Here is an 18,447-nt window from a genome sequence, read left to right on the forward strand (position 1 = left end):
ATAAATTGTTTTTCTCACAGTTGCCGGGATGTTACGTGTCCTACTTATATCAGTACACTCGTAACAACTTAAGCATCACGAAACTTATATTCTATCAAATAAACCTCACGTAGCAAATAAGCCATTATTTTGGGGGGGAGCAAATTCGACACTCATTGACCTCCATTGAAACACTCATTGCTTGGTGGGCGAAACGTCGAAAAAACGTCACCTGCTTGGAGGAAGACCGCCGAGTTGGGCCTCTCTCTTCCGCTTCCGGAATTGAACGGATGACCGTGAACTTTTCAGGTCGATCGACATTTTGTTAGCAATTTAGCAAAATAAACTGTCGTATTTGGCGTGTCTGACAAATAAAGGCCTTTGTCACTTGCGTCACCCACATTGCAGCTATGTGGTACGAAATTCTTCCCGGTCTCGGAGTCATGACTGTTTGTCTTATCCTTCCTGGGGTTTTCACTGCACAGATCCACAAACTCACTAACGGGGGGAAGGTGAGAGATATTTGCTTACCGATGTGTTGAATGACTGCAATAGTTAGCTAGCTAAATGTGAAGTTTTGAACTGGTTGAAGTAATACCATTAGCTAGTTCTATATACTAAATTAGCTATGCTAACACTTCTTCTCTTTGACTTTTAGGAAAAGAGAATCGCCCGGGTTCCATATCAGTGGTATCTGATGGAGAGAGACAGACGTGTGTCAGGAGTGGATTTGTATTACAAATCGAAGGTAAACAGGCAATGAATTCACGTTTATGCAATAACGAAGTACTGTAACGTTATATTATTAGTGTCTGTCAGGCATTACTTAGGCCTACCTAAATCTTTCTCTTCTTTACAGGGACTTGAGAATATCCACTGATCCCAGATCTCACCTATAGAATGGATTTCTGTCAGAATTCGTTGTACATTAATAAAGTTATGTATTGTCTGAATTAATCAGTTTCTTTGTGTAGTTACTGCTGATTACGTTGAAAACCTTATGAAATAACACATCAGGTTTACAGAGTTTTGAATGTATTCAATAGACAATTTGTAACTACTTTCTATGGATCCTAAGGAATTGCTCCTATTCACTGATATCAGGGGAGGACAGCTAATAATAATGGCTGGAGCGAAGGGCATCAAACACATGCAAACCATGTATTTAATACCATTCCACTCCAGCCATTACCACAAGCCCCAACTGAGGTGCCATCAACCTCCTGTGACTGATATTCATAACATGTTATGTCCTTCTGATGTATGGTTCTAGATGACCCTAGTTGCTTGACTGGGCACTTACCAGGTCGTCTTTACTGCAGTCATGCTGCACATATCATGTGGTTCCTGAGATGTTAAACACTTGAAAGGAATCACATTCAGTATTCTCAAAGCATAATAATATCTGAAAATCTGTCCAACATGACTGCATCAAAGATGTCCTGGAACACAGCCTATCATTGCATTCAAGGATTGGCTTAAGGGTGCGTTCATAAATTCACTCTGGCTATCTACTCTGATTTCAGAGCACTTTTGAGTGTGCTAGAGCGCAGAATAACTGATGAATTTACGAACGCTCAACACCTGTTGAATATGGCCGGTGTCAGTAAACGTCGGCATTAAATTGTTGCCAGCAGCACCGTTACAGTCACCAGTGCTCTGGATAACATGAAAACAACTTAACCAGCTCTGCTAGGGGTAGTCAAATGGTCAGTCAGATTTTCTGTAATTTGTCTGGAAGTAGCTATCAAGCTAGACAGCTTGGATGCTTGACTGCTGTTGTGAGGTCAGAACGCTCGGCTCAACCCTACTGCTCCACCAGAGCATCCAGTGCACGCTCTGAGCGAAACGCTCTGAATAACGAACAATCTGACAACACACTGAATTTACGAGCGCACTCTGAGTTGCAATCTTGCACTCCAGATTCAATTTACAAACTCACCCTAAGTAACCTGCTCCACAGACACACTGATCTACAAATCTACCATACACTCAGCATTGTGCCATCTCTGTACATAAGAGACTGGTGGTATTGAATTTCAAGGACATCATAAGTTTGTTCTGCACAGTAACCCTTCTAATAATCTCTGTTGGCCTATGCTTTGGCTGAGAGTTTCCATTTAAAGTATATTTTCTCATACATCTCCCCCTTACGGTTTCCTTGAAATGCAACACCACCAGTGGCCTATGTACAGAGATACACTAATTCTGTACAAATATAGCAAAACAAATTTGGTTATTGTAGGGTAAAACCATGAACTGGTCTTTTACCACCAAACATTTAAATGTTGTTTACAAGATTAATGGCTTGGTTTGGTTTTCAGTGCTAGGCCTTTTCCAGCAGTTGGGCTACAGCGAACGAAACAGTATGATACTTAATAGAGACATTTGCAATATTGACCCCAATTTCCTTCGGCTTCCTAAAGCACATCGTGCCAAAGCATTACAATTCTTCCAGTCTAGACAGACTATTTGTAATGACTGAGGCCAATGCCTGTTATATAAATGCACAGCTCCTTGGCATCAAGGTTTAGAATTATAAAAGATGAAACATTTTGATCAAGATAGAACATAATAATCTATACTGAACAAAAATATAAAACACAACATGTAACATTTTGGTCCCATGTTTCATTTCATGAGCTGAAATAAAAGATCCCAATCATTTTCCATAAGCACAAAAAGCTTATTTCTCTTACGTTTATGCACACATCCCTGTTAGTGAGCATTTCTCCTTTGTCAAGATAAGCCATCCACCTGACAGGTGTGGCATATCAAAAAGCTAATTAAACAGCATGATCATTACATTCTAAAATGTGCAGTTTTGTCACAGCACAATGCCACAGATCTCTTAAGTTTTGAGGGAGTGTGCAATTGGCATGGTGACTGCGTTAATGTCCACCAGAGCTGTTGCCAGAGAATGTAATGTTCATGTCTCTACTATAAGCCACCTCCAACGTCATTTTAGAGAATTTGGCAGTACGTCCAACCGGCCTTACAACCGCAGACCATGTGTAACCACGCTAGCTCAGGACCTCCACATCCAGCTTCTTCACCTGCAGGATCGTCAGACCAGCCACCCGGACAGCTGATGAAACTGAAGAGTATTTCTGTCTGTAATAAAGCCCTTTTGTGGGAAAAACTCCTTCTGATTGGGTGGGCCTGGCTCCCAAGTGGGTGGGTCTATGCCCACCCATGGCTGCACCCCTGCCCAGTCACGTGAAATCCATAGATCAGGGCCTAATTAGTTTATTTCAATTTCCTTATATGAACTGTAACTCAGTAAAACCGTTGAAATTGTTGCATGTTGCGTTTATATTTTTGTTCATTATATAATTCATTTCCCAGAGAAAAATCCAACCTCATTTTAAACATTAACTAAATTGACCTATTACATAAAGCCCCACAATTTTTTTATGATTTATTAATTCTGAACATGTAATGTGTGATATTACATACACGTTTCCTACATTAAACGTTACATAGGTAGAAGGTTCTGGGATGGATTGGATTTACAATGAGTGTACAAAACATTAGGAACACCTTCCTAATATTGAGTTGCACCCCCTTTTGCCCAAAGAACAGCCTCAATTCAACGGGCATGGACTCTACAAGGTGTCGAAAGCGTACCACAGGGATGCTGGCCCATGTTGACTCCAATGCTTCCCACAGTTGTGTCAAGTTGGCTGGATGTCCTTTGGGTGGCGGCCATATTCAACGGGTGTTGATACACACAGGAAACTGTTGAGCGTGAAAAGCCCAGCAGCGTTGCAGTTCTTGACACTACAACCAGTGCACTTGGCATCTACTACCATTCCCCGTTCAAAGGCACTGCAATCTTTTGTCTTGCCCATTCACCCTCTGAATGGCACACATACACATTCCGTAACTCAATTGTCTCAAGGCTTAAAAATCCTTCATTAACCGGTCTCTTCCTCTACACTGATTGAAGTGGATTTAACAAGTGACATCAATAAGGGATCATAGCCTTAACCTGGATTCACCTGGTCAGTCTATGTCATGGAAAGAGCAGGTGTTCCTAATGTTTTGTACACTAAGTATATGTTAGGATGCACAATATTGTAATAGCCCAATACAAAATGGCTCTCCGGATGGGTCTCCAAATCTATACACCATACATCTGCATGGTCCAGTCTTGTGCTCGTCTTTGAATACGTTTGCTTTGTGACAAACAAGCTCTTTCCAATATTCAATTGACTACTTTCTAAATAAACAAAATAGTCCACGTGTCAGAGATGCTTTAAAATATAAGTAATATAAGCCTAATTCCCAATACAAAGAGGAAAAAAATAACATTCTCAAATCATGAAACGATGAGAAAATAAACACAACGAAAGATAATGTTGGGAGAAAAAGTTATCCGAAGCTGAAAGTTCCCGAAAGGGGAGGAAAGAAAAGGCTCATTTGTCCTCTTTCCCTTTAGTTTTCCTGTACACCATTTCTCTGAAGCTGGAGAGGATTTTGCTCTCCCTCTTTCCTCCTGGTTGAAGGATGCCAAGGCTCTCTTTTCATCCACACTGTAGATCATCCACACTGGAGATCCTTTCTCAGACACACAGCCTCCATACGACGATGTCTGGGGGTTACAAAATTGCAATGAGCGTTACAAAGCAGTCAACCAAATGTGTAAAATTTGATGAAATATTGGAAATGTCCAAATGAAAACAGAAGAGTAGTAATGTACCTGCTACTGCTCATCACGAAGCCAGACATCTCAAAGGTTGCGATTTCGTCACTAGTCAACCTGATTTCACCTCTTCTTGGAATACGCTTGCCTGCTTTCACATAGTCTGCCATAGCGGCACCCTCACCTGGCAGCAGGGCATGACCAAAACTAGAGGGAAAGAGAAAAATGATGTAAATCAATAAATCAGCCATTCATTGATAATAAAAAAAAGAATAGAGCTGCATTTTAAAAGCTGAATATAGTGTGGTAATGTCATTACAAACTGTGGAAGCAAGTTGTATGTACCTAGCAGCACACTAAAATTAAGGCGCTTGGGTCATATTCACTAGGAAACAAACTGGGCTACCTGAATGTGTCCAATAAGAAATGCTGGTTTTCGTTTTCCATCACAAACCATTCTATTAAAGTGCAAAACATTTTGCTACAGTGTGCACTAATGATTATGACCCTGGCTTTGTTTTCTACTTAATGCCACATAATTACAATGTGATTAACTACTGTCAAGAATTGTAGACAGTGTGGAGTATCCCTTATAATGTTAACAATAGTAAGCTATTAACATCTCTAAAGTTATAATAACATGTGGTAATAAAGTTATTATAATTTCATAACAACATCTGAGAGGAATTCAAATTGTTTCCATAACTTTGCTATTGCATAACCCCAGCCACAGCACAAAGTAGATTATTGAACGTAAGAAAGATTACTCTATGCATACTTACTCGAGAGGCTTGTCGCCCTGGGACAGGTGGGTGAGTGGGGCCTCTGGGCCCACCATGTGTTCGTCGATGCAGGTCCTCTCCACCCACAGATCCCCGCTCGCTGACTGCTTGCGGTTCTTCATAGTCTTCTTCTTCTTGGACTTCTTTGACCTGTGAAGAGAAAACAAAACACAGTTAAGGAAAATGCTGTAGTGTATCGGTATGTCATGTATTTATGTTATGGACGGTTGACTAGAGGTAGAATGTAGATTAATTTACTTTTTGCTATTCTTTTTCTACTTTTTCACTTCCTCGTCTGAAATAAAACAACATTAGAGGGTGAAATAAACTTAGCCTGACAAGCAGCCTTTGTAATTGAATTGAACCTTTTTTTAAGGTAAAACATTTCTCAACACCAGAGTCCAACATTTCTCAACACCAGAGTCCGACTTCTTCTTATCGTCTACGAATTAGAGTGCACTTGTCTTGATCTCTCCCCAATTCAAGGGTGTAATCAGAACATACATTTGACTTACTACATAATATAGAATGCCCAGTTTCCACTTTGTTCTTGACTAGTCGATGCATGTCATTCAGTCAGATATAGGCTAACTCAGGGCAGACTTTCATAGAAAGATTATTATAAAGACTACTACAGTAGATAATTCAGCACACTCACCTGATGAGCTTGAATCTGAGCCTCTGTTTTTCACATCCTCTTCAACTGGTGAATGGTCATCAGAACTTATTGGAAAAGGTCACAAAATGATCTAAATTTTGATAATTTGATAGTTGGTGTGTATAGTCCAACTCTTCATGATCCTGTACTTGATTAGTTCAATAAGATGCATAAGAATAACTTACTCTAGCGCCATTACTCTTGGTGAATAGCCCCAGACCTCAGGTGATCCAAGTTCACCAATTCTCTCCCTCTCTTGTAGCCGCCTGGAATGAAATTCATATAATTAGAAATATACAAGAAATACATTAAACCTTGTGACCAATTGAGTGATGACCAATTATGGTCCTAGGCTAGAGACACAGGATGTACAAGTTCCAATAGCCTAGAATCCACTTAGTCCAGAGCTAGCCTCTGCCAAGGCTATACTGACACACATGTTGCCCAAAATGTATGACATTTGTCGTGCAGCAAGAGTTGAGTGGGGAGGAACGGATTCGGTTCAGTCCAGCTAGCTATTCCATGCTTTTGGCTAGAAACTTCTGCGAGAATTTGAAACTTGTCTGCTGAAAGTGGGACTTGGGAGTGTAGAATAATAGTGACATCAAAACTATGAAATAACACATATGGAATCATGGAGTAACCAAAAAAGTGTTAAACAAATCAAAATATATTTTATATTTTAGATTCTTCAAAGTAGCCACCCTTTGCCTTGATGACAGCTTTGCACACTCTTAGAATTCTCTCAACCTGCTTCACCTGGAAATTGGATTACCTTTGCTGTTCTTCGTCAGAATGCACTCCCAGGACTTCTACTTCAATAACAAATGTTGGTTTGGTTCCAAATAATCCATAGTTATATTCAAATAGCGGCGTTTTGTTGTGCATTCAAGACACTATCCGAAGGGTAAAGAAGCCTAGGACCATAATATGTGTTATTTCATAGTTCTGATGTCTTAACTATTATTCTACAATGTAGAAAAAAGTTTAAAAAATTAAGAAAAACCCTTGAATGAGTAGGTGTGTCCAAATGTTTGACTCGTACTGTATATCCATTGATTCTTGAAGAATATAACTTAGAAATGCCTCATGAGCTTAGTTCAACTGTCACACTCCATGAGAACCCAAAATATAAGCTTGTTTTTCTCCAATGTTTGTAAACATTGTAAATGTAAACAACCACTGTATAGCCTCATAACATGGTTAAAACAATAATGTTGATATCATGGATGGTCAGTCCTTGCATCCATAGCTCTGTCTATTAATCTGAGTGGTTACATTTCTCCAGGCCCATCCCTCAGCTTTTTACCAGAAAAGTGGAGTGTCAAGATATCAAAGTGTCACCAACAAAACATTTAAATAATAGGCCTACAGCAAATGCTGCATATGGCATTCATTTTTCACATGTAAATAGCACTATTCAGTAGTGCTCAAAGCATGCCATTCCATGAGCGCAGCATTTATTTTGCGATGGGTGAGAAGAAGCCTACATAACCAATTGGTAACATACATTTCTGTCTTAAGGGGAAAGTCATCTAAAAGTAACTACATGTAATCAGATTACATTACTGAGTTTGGGTAATCCAAAAGTTACGTTACTGATTACAATTTTGGACAGGTAACTGGTAACGAATTACATTTAGAAAGTAACCTACCCAACCCTGCTAGTAGCTACGTCTCTCTCCATACTGGCCTGATATTAGCTACTTCTCTCTCCATACTGGCCTGATATTAGCTACACTATGAAGCTCTCAAGAACTTGAAGCTCTCAACCTGTTCCACTATACGAGGGAGAGCTTTGGAAGAAAAATAAATGTTTTCTCATACCCGTGGTATACAGTCTGATATACCACGGCTGTCAGCCAATCAGCATTCAGGGATCAAACCAGCTGATTTATAAAATGTATTATAAATCAAATCAAATTTTATTGGTCACATACACGTGTTTAGGAGTTGTTATTGTGGGTGTAGCGAAATGCTTGTGTTTCTAGCTCCAACAGTGCAGTAATATCTAACAAGTAATATATACTGCTCAAAAAAATAAAGGGAACACTTAAACAACACAATGTAACTCCAAGTCAATCACACTTCTGTGAAATCAAACTGTCCACTTAGGAAGCAACACTGATTGACAATACATTTCACATGCTGTTGTGCAAATGGAATAGACAACAGGTGGAAATTGTAGGCAATAAGCAAGACACCCCCAATAAAGGAGTGATTATGCAGGTGGAGACCACAGACCACTTCTCAGTTCCTATGCTTCCTGGCTGATGTTTTGGTCACTTTTGAATGCTGGCGGTGCTTTCACTCTAGTGGTAGCATGAGACGGAGTCTACAACCCACACAAGTGGCTTAGGTAGTGCAGCTCATCCAGGATGGCACATCAATGCGAGCTGTGGCAAGAAGGTTTGCTGTGTCTGTCAGCGTAGTGTCCAGAGCATGGAGGCGCTACCAGGAGACAGGACAGTACATCAGGAGACGTGGAGGAGGCCAACAACCCAGCAGCAGGACAGCTACCTCCGCCTTTGTGCAAGGAAGAGCAGGAGGAGCACTGCCAGAGCCCTGCAAAATGACCTCCAGCAGGCCACAAATGTGCATGTGTCTGCTCAAACGGTCAGAAACAGACTCCATGAGGGTGGTATAAGGGCCCGACGTCCACAGGTGGGGGTTGTGCTTACAGCCCAACACCGTGCAGGACGTTTGGCATTTGCCAGAGAACACCAAGATTGGCAAATTCGCCACTGGCGCCCTGTGCTCTTCACAGATGAAAGCAGGTTCACACTGAGCATGTGACAGACGTGACAGAGTCTGGAGACGCTGTGGAGAACGTTCTGCTGCCTGCAACATCCTCCAGCATGACCGGTTTGGCGGTGGGTCAGTCATGGTGTGGCGTGGCATTTCTTTGGGGGACCGCACAGCCCTCCATGTGCTCGCCAGAGGTAGCCTGACTGCCATTAGGTACCGAGATGAGATCCTCAGACCCCTTGTGAGACCATATGCTGGTGCGGTTGGCCCTGGGTTCCTCCTAATGCAAGACAATGCTAGCCCTCATGTGGCTGGAGTGTGTCAGCAGTTCCTGCAAGAGGAAGGCATTGATGCTATGGACTGGCCCGCCCGTTCCCCAGACCTGAATCCAATTGAGCACATCTGGGACATCATGTCTCGCTCCATCCACCAACGCCACGTTGCACCACAGACTGTCCAGGAGTTGGCGGATGCTTTAGTCCAGGTCTGGGAGGAGATCCCTCAGGAAACCATCCGCCACCTCATCAGGAGCATGCCCAGGTGTTGTAGGGAGGTCATACAGGCACGTGGAGGCCACACACACTACTGAGCCTCATTTTGACTTGTTTTAAGGACATTATATCAAAGTTGGATCAGCCTGTAGTGTGGTTTTCCACTTTAATTTTGAGTGTGACTCCAAATCCAGACCTCCATGGGTTGATAAATTGGATTTCCATTGATTATTTTTGTCTCATTTTGTTGTCAGCACATTCAACTATGTAAAGAAAAAAGTATTTAATAAGATTATTTCTTTCATTCAGATCTAGGATGTGTTGTTTAAGTGTTCCCTTTATTTTTTTGAGCAGTGTATAACAAATTCACAACAATACACACAAATCTAAGTAAAGGAATGTAATTAAGAATATATTAATATATAGACGAGCAATGTCAGAGCGGCATAGACTAAGATACAGTAGAATAGAATACAATATGTACATATGAGATGAGTAATGCAAAATATGTAAACATTATTAAGTGGCCAGTAATATAAACAGGGTGGTTCGAGCCCAGAATGCTGATTGGCTGACAGCCGTGGTATATCAGTTTTGTATACCACGGGTATGACAAAACATTTATTTTTACTGCTCTACTTACATTGGCAACCAGTTGATAATAGCAATAAGGCACCTCAAGGGTTTACGGTTAAGGCCTGTATCCAGGAACTCTGCGTTACGCATAAGAACACCCCTGAGCCAAAGACGTCAGAGGACAAAAATCAGTTAACCACCTAACCGAGGAACTCAATTTAACCTTGCGCAATACCCTAGATGCAGTTGCACCCCCTAAAAACATCTGTCATAAGAAACTAGCTCCCTGGTATACAGAAAATACACGAGCTCTGAAGCAAGCTTCCAGAAAATTGGAACGGAAATGGCGCCACACCAAACTGGAAGTCTTCCGACTAGCTTGGAAAGACAGTACCGTGCAGTATCGAAGAGCCCTTACTGCTGCTCGATCATCCTATTTTTCCAACTTAATTGAGGAAAATAAGAACAATCCGAAATTTCTTTTTGATACTGTCGCAAAGCTAACTAAAAAGCAGCCTTCGCAAATGGAGGATGGCTTTCACTTCAGCAGTAATAAATTTATGAACTTCTTTGAGGAAAAGATCATGATCATTAGAAAGCAAATTACAGACTCCTCTTTAAATCTGGGTATTCCTCCAAAGCTCCATTGTCCTGAGTCTGCACAACTCTGCCAGGCCAGTTCGGGAGATACTAAAGTGTTTTAGTACTATATCTCTTGACGCAATGATGAAAATAATCATGGCCTCCAAACCCTCAAGCTGCATACTGGACCCTATTCCAACTAAACTATTGAAAGAGCTGCTTCCTGTGCTTGGCCCTCCTATGTTGAACATAATAAACGGCTCTCTATCAACCGGATGTGTACCAAGCTCACTAAAAGTGGCAGTAATAAAGCCTCTCTTGAAAAAGCCGAATCTTGATGCAGAAATTATAAAAAACTATCGGCCTATATCGAATCTTCCATTCCTCTCAAAAATTTTAGAAAAAGCTGTTGCACAGCAACTCACTGCCTTCCTGAAGACAAACAATGTATACGAAACGCTTCAGTCTGGTTTTAGACCCCATCATAGCACTGAGACTGCACTGTGAAGGTGGTAAATGACCTTTTAATGACGTCAGACCGAGGCTCTGCATCTGTCCTCGTGCTCCTAGATCTTAGTGCCGCTTTTGATACCATCGATCACCACATTCTTTTGGAGAGATTGGAAACCCAAATTGGTCTACATGGACAAGTTCTGGCCTGGTTTAGATCTTATCTGTCGGAAAGATATCAGTTTGTCTCTGTGAATGGTTTGTCCTCTGACAAATCAATTGTAAATTTCGGTGTTCCTCAAGGTTCCGTTTTAGGACCACTATTGTTTTCACTATATATTTTACCTCTTGGGGATGTCATTCGAAAACATAATGTTAAATTTCACTGCTATGCGGACGACACACAGCTGTACATTTCAATGAAACATGGTGAAGCCCCAAAATTGCCCTCGCTAGAAGCCTGTGTTTCAGACATAAAGAAGTGGATGGCTGCAAACTTTCTACTTTTAAACTCGGACAAAACAGAGATGCTTGTTCTAGGTCCCAAGAAACAAAGAGATCTTCTGTTGAATCTGACAATTAATCTGGATGGTTGTACAGTCGTCTCAAATAAAACTGTGAAGGACCTCGGCGTTACTCTGGACCCTGATCTCTCTTTTGAAGAACATATCAAGACTGTTTCAAGGACAGCTTTTTTCCATCTACGTAACATTGCAAAAATCAGAAATTTTCTGTCCAAAAATGACGCAGAAAAATTAATCCATGCTTTTGTTACTTCTAGGCTGGACTACTGCAATGCTCTACTTTCCGGCTACCCGGATAAAGCACTAAATAAACTTCAGTTAGTGCTAAATACGGCTGCTAGAATCCTGACTAGAACCAAAAAATGTGATCATATTACTCCAGTGCTAGCCTCCCTACACTGGCTTCCTGTTAAGGCAAGGGCTGATTTCAAGGTTTTACTGCTAACCTACAAAGCATTACATGGGCTTGCTCCTACCTATCTTTCCGATTTGGTCCTGCCGTACATACCTACACGTACGCTACGGTCACAAGACGCAGGCCTCCTAATTGTCCCTAGAATTTCTAAGCAAACGGCTGGAGGTAGGGCTTTCTCCTATAGAGCTCCATTTTTATGGAATGGTCTGCCTACCAATGTGAGAGACGCAGACTCAGTCTCAACCTTTAAGTCTTTACTGAAGACTTATCTCTTCAGTAGGTCCTATGAGTAAGTATAGTCTGGCCCAGGAGTGTGAAGGTGAACGGAAAGGCTGGAGCAACGAACCGCCCTTGCTGTCTCTGCCTTGCCGGTTCCCCTCTTTCCACTGGGATTCTCTGCCTCTAACCCTTTTACAGGGGCTGAGTCACTGGCCTACTGGTGTTCTTCCATGCCGTCCATGGGAGGGGTGCGTCACTTGAGTGGGTTGAGTCACTGACGTGGTCTTCCTGTCTGGGTTGGCGCCCCCCCCTTGGGTTGTGCCATGGCGGAGATCGTTGTGGGCTATACTCGGCCTTGTCTTAGGACGGTAAGTTGGTGGTTGGAGACATCCCTCTAGTGGTGTGGGGGCTGTGCTTTGGCAAAGTGGGTGGGGTTATATCCTGCCTGTTTGGCCCTGTCCGGGGGTATCATCGGATGGGGCCACAGTGTCTTCTGATCCCTCCTGTCTCAGCCTCCAGTATTTATGCTGCAGTAGTTTATGTGTCGGGGGGCTAGGGTCAGTCTGTTACATCTGGAGTATTTCTCTTGTCCTATCCGGTGTCCTGTGTGTATTTAAATATGCTCTCTCTAATTCTCTCTTTCTCTCTTTCTGTCTTTCTCTCGGAGGACCTGAGCCCTAGGACCATGCCTCAGGACTACCTGGTATGATGACTCCTTGCTGTCCCCAGTCCACCTGGCCGTGCTGCTGCTCCAGTTTCAACTGTTCTGCCTGCGGCTATGGAACCCTGACCTGTTCACCGGACGTGCTTGTTGCACCCTCGACAACTACTATGATTATTATTATTTGACCATGCTGGTCATTTATGAACATTTTAACATTTTAACATTTTGACCATGTTCTGTTATAATATCCACCCTGCACAGCCAGAAGAGGACTGGCCACCCCTCATAGCCTGGTTCCTCTCTAGGTTTCTTCCTAGGTTTTTGGCCTTTCTAGGGAGTTTTTCCTAGGGAGTTTTTCCTAGCCACCGTGCTTCTTTCACATGCTTTGCTTGCTGTTTGGGGTTTTAGGCTGGGTTTCTGTACAGCACTTTGAGAATATCAGCTGATGTACGAAGGGCTATATAAAAATAAATTTGATTTGATTTGATTTGTATATTGGCCATATACCACACCCCCTTAGGCCTAATAGATTAATTAACTCCTCCTCCACATTTACTGGATTGGTTGAACAGTGCAGAAGAGAACCTCCCCCGAAAGTTGAGCATGTAGGGGATCAAGAGACTTCACGAAACAATTTGTCGTCAGATTGTGTAAGTCAGACAATGCTAACTAGCTGGCTGTGCGTAAACACAGCTGAGACCAGGTGGTAACTAATTAACTTGCGCACGCGAACTACATTTACCTCGAGATGAAGGCGTGTCTGGCGTTGGCCTTCCTGCCGCCACCTCGCTGATTGCTGTACCTCTGGCGGGAGTTTTCCGTACGAAACCTTTTGGCATTTCTCTTTCTATCACGGATATTCGAGGAAGTTTATGCTCTTCTTCATTTTTGGGGGCCTTGGGCATGGGACCAAAGACTGGACTGGAGTCGCGAGATCGACTGCCGCTGCCAGATCTGCTCCGTAGTCTTCTGGGGCTTCTCTGTTGGGACAGAGGTGTAGCTAGCGCTTTTTATACTAGCATCCGAAATTCAAGAGCTTGGTAAAGAATAAACAGAAATGACTACCTAATCTGCTGTTTCGGTCATTCTGCGTTGTTTATATACGAGCTTCAGAAACAGTACATGATGGGGTGCGAGTGTAAACAGGTCCCCCTTGAAACAATGCAGCACGATGCTCTTAGTTCCGCGTAGTACGTTAGACTTGAACTGACTTTTAGCAGTCGCTTAAGCAATGTCGCTGGCTTAAAAAATAATAATTGTGGGCTATATTAATTATCTAAAATAATGCCATTGAACATATCTAGTTTCAAACGTTTGAACTGCAGCAAATGTGTAGATCTCGCTACATGGAACTATTTTGACACAGAGTTGTTGCGACTCCTGTTGGCCATGCATGAACTAGCAGTAGGTCACACCGACGGTAACAAGGAGATTGACGTTTTGTTGTCTACAACCATCTACCGATACTTCGTTTGGAAACAAAACATCAATCATACGGCTTGGCGTTGCAGGTAAATACCAAGTGTTAGCTACTTGTAGAAACCAACATCGTATATTGGCCCCATACAATAATTTTGTAATGATGGAAGATCAACTCTTATCAAAAGGCCGCGAACCAGGAAGGGAACATCCGTACCTCTTAATAGCTAGCTAAACTAGATCATTTTCATATAATCAATCAATATGAAGCCGTATTTCCCTAATGTAAAATAATACATTGTATAGATACAAGGCTACCTTAAATCACTACCATAATAGCTTTTTATTTGAAATATATATTAGATGTGATTGGCATGCAAGACTATTGTGTAGACCGGCCTTCTATTTGTGAATGGTGTTAGGCTAACTAGCTAACGTTAGCTAGATGGCAAGTTACAAACAATGCATATTCGTTTTCACTCTCCTCCCCCAAAAATATTTGTACAGACCTTGACTTTTATTGAGCAATTATGGCTTTAGCTCTTTAGCTAGCTAGCAATGTAGCTAGTTTGCCAACTATTTTATTCACCCCCAACAGCCAGCATAATGGGTAGCTTGCTGACTCCCTCTGCCTTTAAAACAATGAGCTACTATGAATGCATGATGAGGTCACCCAACAAGAAGTGACAGGTGATTTGGAATTTACCACTAATAGGGCATTAAAGGAACTGTAAGACCTAGGATGGAGGACATTTTTGTATATTGATATATAAGACTGTCAAGTGAATGCATTTATTCGTTGATTTTGTCTTCACCCCACAGGGATGTCGGGCCTAAAGCTGATCTCTGCAACTGACACCCGGTATTCAGGAACGGTGCTGAAGTCGATGAATAGACAACGAAATAACGGATTGTTCTGTGACGTCACCATAATTATACAGGACCGTAAATTTAGAGCGCACAAAAACATATTGTCGGCGTCGAGTACTTATTTCCACCAACTCTTCTCAGTGGCTGGACAGGTGATTGAGTTGAATTTCATAAAGGCGGAAATCTTTGAGGAAATCCTGAATTACATTTACAGTTCCAAGATTGTCCGCGTTCGCTCTGACATGCTCAAGGAGCTTATCAATGCTGGGCAGATGTTGGGGGTGAAGTTCATTGCGAATCTAGGCGTACCACTCTCAGAAGTCAAGGGCCTACCTGGCCTGTCCAAAGACACGGAAAACAATGAGGTGAGCTCTGTGGACAAAAACAGCACAGAGCCAACGATGCCCATTATCACCGAGTCCTTTTCACTGTCTGCAGAGGAGTTCAACCAGACTGACCGAAGTACGGATCAGGACTCAGACGATGACATTATGTTTGTGTCCAAAACGGACGCCATCAAAAAATGCAAGCCCTCTGAAATCATTGATTTGGATGCACCTGAAACAGAGGAAGCCTCTGTGACAAAGCAACCGGGAGAGGCCAGACCCCCTGCTTTGACAAAGGACCAAGACAAAACGGTCAAAGCAGCCCCGCATCTCAACAGCTCCTCTCAGACCCTGCGAGACCACAGTCCTCTGAACAGCCCCATTGTGTCCCCTGACACTAGTTCCAATATTCCATCTTCACCTGCTGTAGCCTCGTCTTGCAGCACATCCACAACGCCGGCTAGAATTGGCACTTTCATCCCCAAACTCCACAGCACCTCCCTGCCCTCAGTAACCCCAGAGATAATAGGGATCCATAAGAAGCAGGTCACACTAGCTCGAAAGGGCAACTTAAAGATCAAGCTCTCGGATGTGACGTCACCAGGCGGATTCATCAACGAGGCAGGCATTAGCATTCCCCAAGCGGCTGCAGCTGCAAAAAAGACAATCACACTAGATAAGGCCTCAGAGCTCGGCTCACTTTCTCCAGGCTGCAAGGTGTATGCCAATATCGGGGAGAACACATATGACATTGTCCCCATGAAGGACGATCCCGGGGAGGGAGATTCTAAAAACAGTAGAGGGGCAAAGAGGTCTCTGATGGCCACACCTCTTCAACCTTTCAACACCTCTCAACTGCCACAGGGTGCCTCGAGCAAGAAGAAGGCCAAAACAGAGCAGGAAGATCACTACGAGCTCATCATGGACGGGAAGACCTTCTTTGTGTGCGTGGTCTGTAAGCGTCCCTACGTGTGCCTGACGAGCCTCCGGCGCCACTTCAACACCCACTCTTGGGAGAAGAAGTACCCATGCCACTACTGTGACAAGGTGTTCGCCCTGGCTGAGTACCGGACGAAACACGAGATCCACCACACGGGTGAGCGGAGGTACCAGTGCCTGCTGTGCAACGAGATGTTAATCAACTACCAGCTGCTGTCAACTCACTGCAAACAGGCCCACAACCAAGACCCGTCTGGGAGGAAACAGAAGGACAACACCGACAACAACTTGTACCGCCTGCTCCCTTGCAAAACGGTGCAGTTCAAGACCTACTCATATGAGACGGACGGTTCAGATCCAGGAGGGGTCCCTATTATCCAAGAGGATGGGAGCGTCCAGCACATTAACCCTGGAAGGGGGCAGCCCAACCCACTACCGTTACAGTCCACCCAGGGCAAGATGTTGAACTGGGATGACATATTTGTGGAGCCTGAGGCACAGCCTCGACCAGCTGCTCACGCCCACCGACCAGGGAGCCACCCCATCCAACCTCCCCCAGGCTCATCTGAGTTTGAGTTTGTCATACCAGAGACCTACTGAGCAGGGTGGCTCACCGATCTGTGCCTTGTCAGTGGGGTCCTCTTTTCGAATTCTGTTTCCTGGGTCCATGTCAAATGTCATCCATGTTGTCTTTTTCAAATGTTCAACAGTTGTTTTGTAGGAAGTTCTTATGTGCTCTAGCTAACCCATCTGGAGTGTAGTATAACTTTTGTTCTTATCAAGCTCATCATTGAACTGTCTATTGTCTCATTGTATTTCTACTGACCCTTTTAATGGTAAATATTTCCAAGAACTTTGGAGTGCTCATGCTGTTCAACAGAAGGACCCTCAATCTAGTCATATAAATGTATTTATTGTTTTATTTTTTTTGGTTTAAAAAAAAAATTAAGGTTAAGTATGTTATGCCTTTGAGAAGATAATGTACAGTTTATTTTCAAACCACAGATTGGATCAGGATGCAGGATATTGATGGAATTCAATAATGATACTGAAATGATGCTCTTTCTGCACACAGGGATTCAGATACCAGCTCATTGATGGGATGCATTGCTTCAAATACCATATGTGTTGATTTAAATCTGGATTGTTCAATTTTCTATTGGATTATTTTTGTGTCACAAATGAAAAGGCAATGAGCACAAATTACTGGTTTTGCTGTGTCAGTAATTAATGGTTGATTATAACACTTCTGCCCAATGTTGAAGGGAAATGCAATAATTATTTAGTATTTGAATTGGTTGCACAAACCTAAGATTTAATTATGTCCATTAAATATTGAAGTCCTGGCAAATGGTTTGATCATGACTTACCTTATATGGTCTAATCTTTTGTTGGGACCTTTTTTTTTTTCCTTTCATATGCTGGCCATATATTTTGCAGTCTTTCTAAAAGTCATGTTCTGTCAAGGATGCCCGAAGCTGCCTGCTACTCTATGTATAAAGTTAGCCTACGTAGTGTATCATAGTACTCATTGGAATCATGTTCCTTTTTCTTCCCAGTCTTGTCAGTGTGTAGTTGAATTGAGTTGGACTGTATAGCTAACTTGACATTTTATACGGCTTCAGTATGTCCCTCAATAAGGGCACTTCCAGCTTTTATGGTTTAAAGAAAAATTACAAAATTAACAGTGGTGTCTTCTACATAATTGTGCTAAATACGTTTTTAATTTGAAAATGTTCTTTGTTTAAATAATGTATTTATTAGGTCTTAGTGCTGAACAAATGTTAATAAAATAAACAAAACCAAAGTGTGTCTCATTTCACAGAAGGGAAGAAATCTATAGCTTGAGATAACTGTCCTTTTAGTATGAAGAAGGATATATCAGGTAGTTGTCCTAACTCCCATAGTAATGAAGGAAGATACATCTGGTAGATGTCCTGACTCCCATAGTAATGAAGAAGGATAATTCTGGTAGTTGTCCTGACTCCCGTAGTAATGAAGGAGGATGAATCTGGTAGTTGTCCTGACTCCTGTAGTAATGAAGGAGGATATATCAGGTAGTTGTCCTGACTCCTGTAGTAATGAAGGAGGATGAATCTGGTAGTTGTCCTGACTCCTGTAGTAATGAAGAAGGATAATTCTGGTAGTTGTCCTGAC

General features: G+C 42.4%; 2 protein-coding genes and 1 pseudogene across 3 annotated transcripts; 2 read left to right on the forward strand and 1 right to left on the reverse strand.

The window, feature by feature from the left end:
- Positions 1-213: 213 nt before the first annotated feature.
- Positions 214-936, forward strand: ndufa1 (NADH:ubiquinone oxidoreductase subunit A1). Its single transcript, XM_014199060.2, has 3 exons — positions 214-491; positions 638-727; positions 839-936. Exons 1-3 carry the CDS (start codon positions 390-392, stop codon positions 857-859), a joined length of 213 nt encoding a protein of 70 aa, XP_014054535.1. The 5' UTR covers positions 214-389; the 3' UTR covers positions 860-936.
- Positions 937-3,314: 2,378 nt separating this feature from the next.
- LOC106604441 (NKAP-like protein) lies at positions 3,315-13,887 on the reverse strand (annotated as a pseudogene). The gene is made up of 7 exons (XR_014392295.1): positions 13,479-13,887; positions 6,253-6,333; positions 6,068-6,132; positions 5,668-5,704; positions 5,410-5,559; positions 4,685-4,834; positions 3,315-4,576 (listed from the first exon to the last, which is right to left on the reverse strand). The product of XR_014392295.1 is annotated as an NKAP-like protein (transcript).
- A 17-nt stretch (positions 13,888-13,904) lies between these two features.
- LOC106604440 (transcriptional regulator Kaiso) lies at positions 13,905-18,097 on the forward strand. Its single transcript, XM_014199055.3, has 2 exons — positions 13,905-14,247; positions 14,978-18,097. Exon 2 carries the CDS (start codon positions 14,980-14,982, stop codon positions 16,888-16,890), a length of 1,911 nt encoding a protein of 636 aa, XP_014054530.1. The 5' UTR covers positions 13,905-14,247; positions 14,978-14,979; the 3' UTR covers positions 16,891-18,097.
- The last annotated feature ends 350 nt before the right edge of the window (positions 18,098-18,447 follow it).

This window comes from Salmo salar, chromosome 05, assembly GCF_965601325.2.
Source record: "Salmo salar chromosome 05, fSalSal1, whole genome shotgun sequence".
Lineage (NCBI taxonomy): Eukaryota > Metazoa > Chordata > Actinopteri > Salmoniformes > Salmonidae > Salmo > Salmo salar.